The sequence below is a fragment of the Adiantum capillus-veneris genome, chromosome 18 (genome assembly GCF_014529385.1).
Source record: "Adiantum capillus-veneris isolate H3 chromosome 18, ASM1452938v2, whole genome shotgun sequence".
NCBI classification, from domain to species: domain Eukaryota; kingdom Viridiplantae; phylum Streptophyta; class Polypodiopsida; order Polypodiales; family Pteridaceae; genus Adiantum; species Adiantum capillus-veneris.
The window spans coordinates 36,503,478-36,513,427 of record NC_140948.1 but is presented as its reverse complement, the minus strand read 5'-3'; the positions used below and the strand labels follow the sequence as shown (position 1 = coordinate 36,513,427).

At 41.0% G+C, this 9,950-nt stretch overlaps 1 protein-coding gene across 10 annotated transcripts; it reads right to left on the bottom strand.

Annotated features, from left to right (window-relative positions):
* Positions 1–458: 458 nt before the first annotated feature.
* Positions 459–9,640, bottom strand: LOC147435492 (uncharacterized). Of its 10 annotated transcripts, none has more exons than XM_086488556.1 (6): positions 9,237–9,640; positions 9,018–9,138; positions 1,269–2,563; positions 1,173–1,192; positions 1,068–1,093; positions 459–985 (listed from the first exon to the last, which is right to left on the bottom strand). In XM_086488556.1, the coding sequence occupies exons 3-6, from the start codon at positions 2,432–2,434 to the stop codon at positions 932–934; spliced, it is 1,266 nt and encodes a 421-aa protein (XP_086344682.1). In that variant the 5' UTR covers positions 2,435–2,563; positions 9,018–9,138; positions 9,237–9,640; the 3' UTR covers positions 459–931. The 10 variants fall into 10 exon arrangements, with proteins under 10 accessions (XP_086344682.1, XP_086344675.1, XP_086344678.1 ...); XM_086488549.1 differs by having other exon boundaries at positions 1,068–1,192; positions 9,237–9,270; positions 9,346–9,636; XM_086488552.1 differs by having other exon boundaries at positions 1,068–1,192; positions 9,018–9,098; positions 9,237–9,270; positions 9,346–9,636.
* Between the last annotated feature and the right edge of the window lie 310 nt (positions 9,641–9,950).

Sequence of the window (9,950 nt, the reverse complement as noted above, 5' to 3'; positions counted from 1 at the left end):
CCCCTACTAGTTACAGATTCACATCGACAAAATGGGCTACTTAATTCAGTCTTAATTCAATTTCAAAAAAAAAGCTGAAAGCTTATGATGAAGTGTTGTTTCATTCAAATCTATATAACATATAGAAAGGGTTTTCTTTAAACCTTTGATTGCACGTGATACATAAGATTTTCAAGGCACACCCCTCGAGCGGCCACAAGACTGACATTTTGTTAAATCATGGCAAGCAACAGATCTTACTACCATTTGTGCTGGTCACCTCCCAATTCATCACCATATCGAGCATTAGTTGTTAACAAAACCACATGGTACTAATTATTATGTTCTTGCAGCTAAGACACCGCTGAAAATTTTCCCTTCACATTTGATCTTCAAGGTTCATATGATCATTTAACCAAATCTGCATCTCTTTTTTGCATCCATAGTGTTCCAAAGGCAATGTAACAATACTAGAAGGATTTTATGTGAAAGACAAACAATTATTACAAGTTGAACTACTATTCCTCTGTCACATACATTGACATCGATTCAATAAGGCTCTTTGGAAAGAAGGATGTCTGCAACAGATGCATTGGGATATTTACTTGAATTTCATGAAAGCAAACCACTTTCTTCTGAATTTCAGTCACATATAAATACACTTGGCATCAGGCTCCACTGTGCCCAATTTCTCATTTAAAAAACCCACATCAAAATTTCAGCTTATTCAGCTTATCCTTCTGTTAAATGAATAATATACAAACAGCCTTGCACCATTTCAGGTTGCCACAGACATGCCTTCCCCAGCTCATCTTTGTAATCATATTTGTGACTTATAGGTTCATCAGAAGGTCCCTCGATTCCAACAATCTTGTCTCTCGGACGTTCCTTCATAATCTCCAATTTAAGTTGCCTGGGTGACTCGTTGAAACAGAGCTGGCAATCTTACTATTCAAATTACACACAAAACACGCCAAAGCATTATTGGAGCAGAGAACCTCCGGCCCTGAAGCATCCAGAATGTCTCAGAGATTCAAAACATTGACAAGATTATATAGAGACGCAGAGGAGAAAAGATCAACATAAACCTTAATCGAATAAGGTTGCAGGCCTTCTACAACAAAAGCGAGGTCGCCATCTCCGCCGCCTTCTGAGATATCTTTTGTCAGGTGGTCCTATTTTTGCAGGACTACTATTCCAATCTGACGCTACTCTGCACATAAAATGTAATCAGTTGGGACATATATCAGAGACACAGAATGTGATAGAACATATGACATGTGGCATACACTGGAAATGCGAATGATCTTGTGCTGGTGCTGCTGTCCGAATGCAACGAAAGCGCGCCAGAGTAGGGAATCTGTCCTGAGTATGATAGCATCCCTGAATATGACAGCATCCCAGAGAAAGTAATAGGCCCAGAGAAGGCACTTGGTGCATGCTCCTCATCCTCTGAATGCTCAGAATACTTGTCACTTTGCAAAAGATCATCTCGATACTCACCTTTATCATTATCTGTAGGGTCTACACTTCCTTTATTGTAAGTGATACCATCAGCTTCTCTAGAGTATTTATCACCGCTCACTTTGACAATCAGAATGTTAGAAGGTCCATCTTGGACAGCCTGCTCAGAGCTATGAAGACCCTCTATGGAGCCAGCTTTTGCTGCTGATTCAGATGACACTTCTGGATGCCGCCAGAATCCAATTTTATCATCCTCTGAAGGATTGAAACTTTCTACATCAGTCTCCTCAACATTTTGGAGACGTCCACCATCTTTGTCATTATCTGATGAATCTACATCCTTTTTGTCAGGACTAGTCCCTTCAACTCCTCCAGAGTAGGCACATGAACTCCCTAACAACTGTACTGGCCCATTTTCCTCATTGGGTTGAGCTTGCACAGAGGGAAATTCATGGTCCGGACTCAACAACCTGTTTGTTTGCTCTTTTGAGTCACCTTGGACCAAAGCCACGTCACTCGCCAGCTTGCCTCTATGTTCTACGACAGACTTCATGGTGAAATAGTGACCCTCATGTCCCGTCACAGTTGAAGAAGTGCATTCCTTCTCATTCTCATTACTTCCGGATTCTGCTTCTCTTAAATCAATATTCAAAAGTTCATTTTCAATAACCTCATATTCACCCGTCTCTGCCGCTAATACCTCTGCCCTCAGGATTTCAAATATATCCACATACTCAATTGAGAGCTGTGTTGCAAGCCCACAGTACTCTCCCTTCAGGACACTTAGTGATGAGTCCTCCATATCTGTGGTCTTGGATACCAAACCTGCGTCTACCGTTACAGCATTGCCCACCTCACATTTTTGAGATTCCTCTATACAGTTAGCATCTGGACATCTCAATTCTCGACCACACAACTCAGTATCTTCCACAACATGCGAAGGGTCGCAATTGGGTGCAATACATAAAACTGACTGGTCCACAAGCTCCATGGCGTCCACCTATTCACAACCCAGATGTTGCATTTGCACTACCACACATACTTCCCTCTATTGATCCTTATCTTTCAGCAGGATCGCAGTAACTGCACAGGAAGCACTCAGTCTCTATTCATGGACACCCTGATTAATACAGCAACCTCAAATTAGAATCATAAGTTGCTTCATACGTCTAACACAAACAGGTATGACAGTATGAAATGGTCCGTTTAATTGAATTATACATCTCCCTACTTTTCAACATATTTTACAATATGCAATGCTTATGAGAACGCTGAAACGTAAACAAATTTGCTCCAAAAAACTAGGGACCAAAATCTGAAAACAAACATCAATAAATGAAGCATGGATGTAGCTATTCCAGGATCACAAATGTTTGCAAATATCTAATAAGTCATATGCATCTGTAAGCAATTATGGAACTTAGAATAGAGGTCAACAGAAAAGAGGCTGACGGCGACACCACAATGGTCGGAAAAAATATATAGATATATACATCTATCTAAATCACTATGTGTAACCAGCAAGCCACTCGCTAGGCAGTAAATCGGTGCACACACACGTCGAAACTTGAGAACTGATAACACTTTTAACTTTTAAAACGATTTGAGTCGAGACACGGTAGAGAGTTCTCTACCTAGATGCACTGACCCAAAGTCTGACGCCCCTTTTGGTACTTCTTCTATATTAATAAGTCAAAATAGTACACCTACTGAGGAGTCCACTCTGCAACTGTGCAACCACCCAGTCATCTACCAGAATAGGCCCCTAAGGCACTTATTTATACGCACTGTGGTCCAAAAGCAAAAGTTACAAAGGTTGACGCTTCCAAAAGCTTTATCTGGCCTCAGAAAGTCAACTGCTTTCATAATCAAACAAAAAGCTGCCACGTGTCAGCTCCATCATACAGCCTACCACATCCTCCCGCAAGAACCGATGTTTTGAGGCTGGAATTTCGATGCGATTCCCGGTGTTCATACACTCTCTCTCTCACTCTGTCTCTTGCCGGACAGATCGGGATTACCACATCATCATTATTGTGACATAACCCCCTCCCCCATTAAGGAAGAGTAATCGCCCTCGATTATACCCGCAAAATAGATAGTAAACGGTCAACCACTCAGTAGACACTGACTCTATGCAGACATGCCATTTGACTAATCAAACAATGCACTAGCACAAAGAACACGGGTCACTAAATAATCACAATCACATTCACATCCTATCCCCGTCAGAATCTTAGACATGAATCATGATTATTACTACTTTTTTAGTCATCAAATCTAGATCCCGTTGATCTAACGGATGTCTTCATGCACCAAATCTTGTCACACAAGATTCATATCTCCTCATTGGTGACAAAATCCTGCAGCCATGTCATCTTACACACAAACAAACACACATTTGCAAGCATACGTGAATCGATCATTTTTTAAGGAATTCCAACCATAACATTTTCATATCATGGCCATTAATCTATGTACCGTACGTATCATATAATATCATTGTGCAGAGAACTATCAGCACCTCCAAAATGTCAAAGAATTTGGTTGATTTTATCTCATTCTAGGCAATCTGTGACAAAGGGAGTGGAGTGGCTCCCCTTTCTGCAAGGAGCAATACACCAGAATCAACCTACTGATACGATGTGCACTTTTGGAATAAACCGAGCTAGACCAAAAGCCTCAAGGTAAAGCTCTAGTATCTGAGGAGTATCTACCAATTCCACTTCCTCCATCCACTTTGCATCGAGGGTAGGGTATATCTTGAACTTGACCAAATATTTATAAACAAGTATCTTGAATCTTCCAAGTATTCCGCAACTTCACTCATCGTTGATCTTTCCTCGAATCTCGAAGGGCCCGTAGTATCGTATACTTAGCTTTAGAAAATTTCCCTTCTTTCAAAGGTGAGCCGGAGTGCCTTCTCAAACCAAAGAAGCACCGAATCATCTTACTTAACCTACAAGTTGTGTCGATGCTTGTCTACCGCCTTCTTATGCCGTTCTTGAGACTTCTGCAAAACCGGCACAATCTCCAGATCTTGTACAAAACTATACGCCTAAAAGATCTTGTCTTTAATGCACAAGATGCATGGAATATTCTTGCCATTCTCGACAATCTCAACCAATGTCTTCCCCATTGAAGTGTGATTAATGCAATAGGAAAACTCCACCAATGGCAAATACTTCTCCCAATAAGACTTATTTTCAAAGATGTAGCGCTTCAACAAGTCTAATACCCCGAAGTTGGTAATCTCTGATTGCCCATCGGACTGTGGAAGAAAGGACAAAGAGAATTTGAGCAAAGTACCCACATTCTTACACATTGGTCTCTAGAACAAACTCGTACATCTGGTATCTCTATCTAAAACAATAGATATAGACAACCCATAGCCAAAAAATATGCGAGACAACCAACTTTGCCAAGTGATCCGCCTTTGTTGTCTTCTTCATTGGTACGAAGTGCACTTGCTTGTTAAATCTATCCACCGTAGTTACTAGTCCAAATTCCATCATATCAACTTTAGAGTCTTGGGAAGATCGAAGATAAAATCCATAGCTATACTCCCTTCTAATCGGTTTGAAATGGGTAAAGGGTAAAGGAGTCTTGTCACAAACTGCATGTTATGCGTCACTTTCTAACACACTATGCAAGTATGCACAAACTTATCCACGTCCTTCTTGAGCCGAGGCCAGTAGGCATAATGCTCAACACCCTTAAAAGTGTCAAGTCTATGTCCCGATACCCAACAGATTATGAAACTCCGTCAACACCTTCTCCCTCAAACCACATAACCACATATCACACACCACATGGTCTTTCAAATACCCTTCCTTGAGAAATTATCTTGCAACTGACACACACCACATGGTCTTTCAAATACCCTTCCTTGAATGTATCTTGCAACTAACTCCCTATTCTGCACCTTGTCGAAGATCTCACTAAAATCCGGGTCCATAGCATGTTGCTCCAGCATTACATTAAAATCTTGATGATGTACTATTATAACAACGGATATGTGTGGCTTGCGAGACAAGGCGTATGCAACCACATTCTTCTAGGGTAAAACCCCCAATATGCTAGCACCCCCCATATTAAAGACACTTGTTAAGCACTGGCGGGGTTGGGAGAGAGTACACAATGGAGTGAGTGGCAGGACGGTTGGCATGAGGTGTTCAAATCTGATTCGCAGGATTGGGGAATCAAAACTCGTCATTCACTATCCTTTTTCAACCTGACAGGTATGTACGCCCATTAGGGCCCTGTTTTTTTACACGGCGGATCGAAAAACGCTGTCGCATTTCCTCTACTGCCTATCACAGACGCAAAACCGCCGACATCGTCATGTACCCCAAGGCTGGGCTCCCATTTCCGCCCTCAAAACACCTTTCATGTACCATCACAGGACGACGAGCGGATTCTTTTTCACTAGCCTTAAGGTGGGGGGTTTATCCTATCCCTTCAACCGTACATCTAACAAGCTACAGCTAACTATCTTCATGATGAGACTTCTCGTCATTTTTTGCATCAATTGTTTCTTGAGTGACAAGCTCTTCATCACCTTCATCTTCTTGAGCATCAATCTTATGCCATGAGCCTACATTGGGAAATGTGTTTCCTTGGACGAGGGAAACACATGCCGCACCACTTCCCCCATACGGACACACTTTCCAAGCATTTTCACGTTTTCCCCACCTAAAAGTCCCATTTCCTCCCAATTCCCACAACTATAGTGTGAAGTGGGTTTTCATGATCAAGTATGAACTGATGGCTCTTTAGACAAGTACAACGCTTGTTCTGGCGAGCAAGGTATCGACTTTGATGACACTTTTACTCCCATTGCACTATGCACTACCGTAGGTCTTATGATTGCAAGGTAAAAGCATGTATTGGTGGTATCACTATTTCACTTTTTGGTGGTTGGCTTAGCAAAAAGTAGGACATGGTAAAAATTTTGCAAATCTTATCAAAATTTTGCGGACATTGCAATTTTGGATTCTCCTTGTCAAAAGCTTTACAATGATATACAACATGGTTGGTATGTTCATACGGGACACATGAAATTGGGATACTTAAGTTTCTATCAAAGCAATGTCCAAGACACCCTTTTTTGGACCACCAAAATATGCTTTAGCCCTGCACTCACTCCGCATTATGCATCACTTGTAATCAGATCGATATTAAGTGTACTTTCTAGACGGTGATTTAGAGAATGAAATGTATGTGAAACAAACCCCTAGTTTTTCAATTGATGATTGTGAGGATCATGTCTACATGCTGAAGAGACAATATATCGTCACAAACAAGCACCCAAGGCTTGGTATGAATAGATGAACAAATATCTCACCTATTTAACTTTTTGAATGGTCTTATGGAGACGATCTTTATGTGCTTCTCAATATTTGCGTCAGTATTTAGAATGAGGATAAAGTTCAAATGAGAATCTTATTGATTGGGTGAATACTTAACTTATGGCTACATTTGCCATAATGGATCTTGGATAGTTGCATTATTTTCTTTATTTAAAAGTATTGTTGATCCTGATGCATTTTCGTCTATCACAAGATGTATCTTCAAAAACCGATTCAAAATGTATGATATGGAGAATTGCTCTCCCATTTCTCAACCTATGGATCCAAATCCAAATTTATCCAAGGATGATAAAACTCACCTGGTAGATGTGATGGGAGTAAAGGTAGATTATTCGCTCTCCATTAAAACTCGTCATGATATTTGATATGGCATAAACTTCTTGAGTGGTAAACCTCAACTCTCATGGGTAGAAAGCTCATCGAGCACTTCGGTATATTCGAATTTCGCGGCACTCTTGACTGTCATTTTTTTCTTCTCATGGTGATATTCTTGTTGCTTATATTGAATTTGATTGGGTTAGACGTATTGACATATAAAAATCTTCTTCCAATAATTGCTCTCTTCGATTATGCACTTATATCATGGAAGTATCAAAGCAACACACCATTGCCTCCACTTCTATTGTTTAAGCTAAGTATCGGGCTTATCTTGATACAACGACAAAGGCTTTTACTGCTTAAACAGATATTGGCTCACCTTGCAAGTTGCTAGGCACCTTCCCCTTCCTCCATGGTCTCTCTCACAACTAGCACACAACTCTCTCTAAATCATTTAGAGAAAGAATACAATTTAGCGCAATACAACCATCAATATCCCAAATCCTCTCGAATTGACGCAAGGTTAATGAAGGGTTATGAATGTGTCATTGCTCATTGCGCAATCTTCCTAATTCTATTTTTGCCAGACACCAAAATATGGCAATCTCTCAGCTTTGACCATAGTCAAAGGGAATGGCCATTTTTGGGTCTACCATACCCATTCCTTGTTCCCAATTCCTGATCTGAACCTTGTTGCATATGACTATATAGTCACAAGGAGTAGCAATTCATGCAATTCCCCCGACCCGTTCTCCATTCCCATTTCCCGTTCCATGTGATTATGTTGACCATATTAACCTCCCCAATGCAACATTGAAGCGCTCTTATCACGCGAAAGAAGAACTAATAATAACTCAATAAGAAAAAAAAAATGTCAATCTACGGGAGGGATGTCAAGTAGAGTCCAGATATGAAGCACACCATCTCAATATTTCATCGAGAAGACATCCACCACAAAAAAGGTTAACTAAAGGAGTAATCAGAACCCTACTCCTACAAGAAAGACCCTACTCCCTCCTATCGTTCCTGTGATTTCATTTTATTGAAACAATTTATGTTACATGTGAATTGGAAGATTAGCCATCCCATTTTGCTACACTAATGAATCAGCAACATGCAATCAAATGCTCAAATAACATTCCAGACTCTTTGCACCAACGAAACATTGGCTATGGTTTTCAAGGACTTCATTGACATCAACATGTGATCAAGCAAAAATATATAAAACAGTGAACTAGTCTGAAGTACCATAGTGAATTGGAAGATGAAATTTTAACCATCCCATTTTGCTTCACTAATGAATCAGCAACATGCAATCAAATGCTCGATAACATTCCAGACTCTTTGCACCAACGAAACATTGGCTATGATGTTCTGACATCAACATGTGATCAAGCAAAAATATATAAAACAATGAACTGGTCTGAGTCCAGGGGGGTGGGGCACTTGGTTGTGACAAGTCAATACACTTTAAAGGTATCTTTCTTTGTGCATCCAATTCGATTAAAAGTGCAGGCTTCGAATGGAAGACATACACCTTAAATCTATAGAGTGCTGGAGGTGTAGAGTGTGAATGCAGAAACATTCAACACCATAAGCAACACTGCAATAGAGTACACGTGAGCGACAACTTACAATCTACTACTGATATGCAAAAGATAAGGACGCTATGAGCATGATTCACAACAAAAGAAGACATAGGCACACATCCTCATGTGTGCAAGACCATGCCTTTGGGAGCTCTTATTAGTAAATTCAGTGGATTGTACCACTTACACAAAGCATGCAAAGATGCGTGGATGCTTAACCAAAAATGAAACTTCTTCCCATATTTGATGAACCATTCCAGGAAAAAGATCGAAAGCAGAAGGAAAAAACGAGCACCTTATCTGCGTGCCCCTGCCACTATCTACGAGCATTGGAGCTGTGTACCAGCGGTGCGAAGGGAAAAAAGCCTTTCAGATACTGCAAAAACCCGCATAGCAGGCAGAAACAGCTGAACGATCTGAGAAAACATGATTTTTCCAATGAAGGAAAAAGGCGTTAAGGTCATTGTTCATGAAAGGTGCACTTGTAACCTTGGTGAAGAGGGATGGAAGATACCTGCAGAGTTGATCTCCTTTCCTAAGTCAAAATCCTTCAAAGTTGAGATCAACAGTGTGAGAGCTCGAGAAAGAAAGAGAGAGAGAGAGAGAGAGAGAGAGAGAGAGACCTTACAAGCGCCCCTACGAGTTTGATAGGGAATCAATCGAACAAGTTCTGTGGGCGATTGTTTATACGTGCGAAGTTATCAAGGTGGATATCGGACAGAGACAGGTGGGTGTGCGTGTGTGAGCCTTGAGAGTGTGTGGTACAAGAAGGCAGATCTAAATAGCTCACACAATGTGAACGGGAACGATACAAGCTGGAGGCGTGCATGTGTCTTCACCATAGCCTAGCAGGGTTGCTGGCCTATTGTGAACGGAGAGTCAACAAAAAAGCTCCTATTTTTCGCTGCACAAGAATTTTTTAAAGGCTCGCGAGTCAGCAATGTGCCCGTCTCATTAATGCTATCATTTGACACTTCTACTGGCAGCTTCCTTTTGGGTCTTGCAAGTTGCAGTGCAGTTTAATGTGCCTTGGTGACAATGATTTTCTTTCGAGCTTTTTTTTTGCCCTATGTAAGAGCAGATTCCCCGCCCTGACTCCAGCCATGTAGCGCTGAGAGGCATTCGCAAGGAGCAGAGCGAGTGGGCTGAGTTTAAACGAATACTACCTTCGCTCCACTCTATCGAAAACGACAAAGTTGGAATTCCATGGCTCGTTATAATTGGCGGT

Coding starts and splice junctions, on each gene's coding strand:
- LOC147435492 (XM_086488555.1), bottom strand. CDS start 2,434: ATGGAGCTTGTGGACCAGTCAGTTTTATGTATTGCACCCAATTGCGAC. Junction 1,193..1,268: donor AGATCATTCGCATTTCCAGT/GTATGCCACATG, acceptor TTTTATGTGCAG/AGTAGCGTCAGATTGGAATA.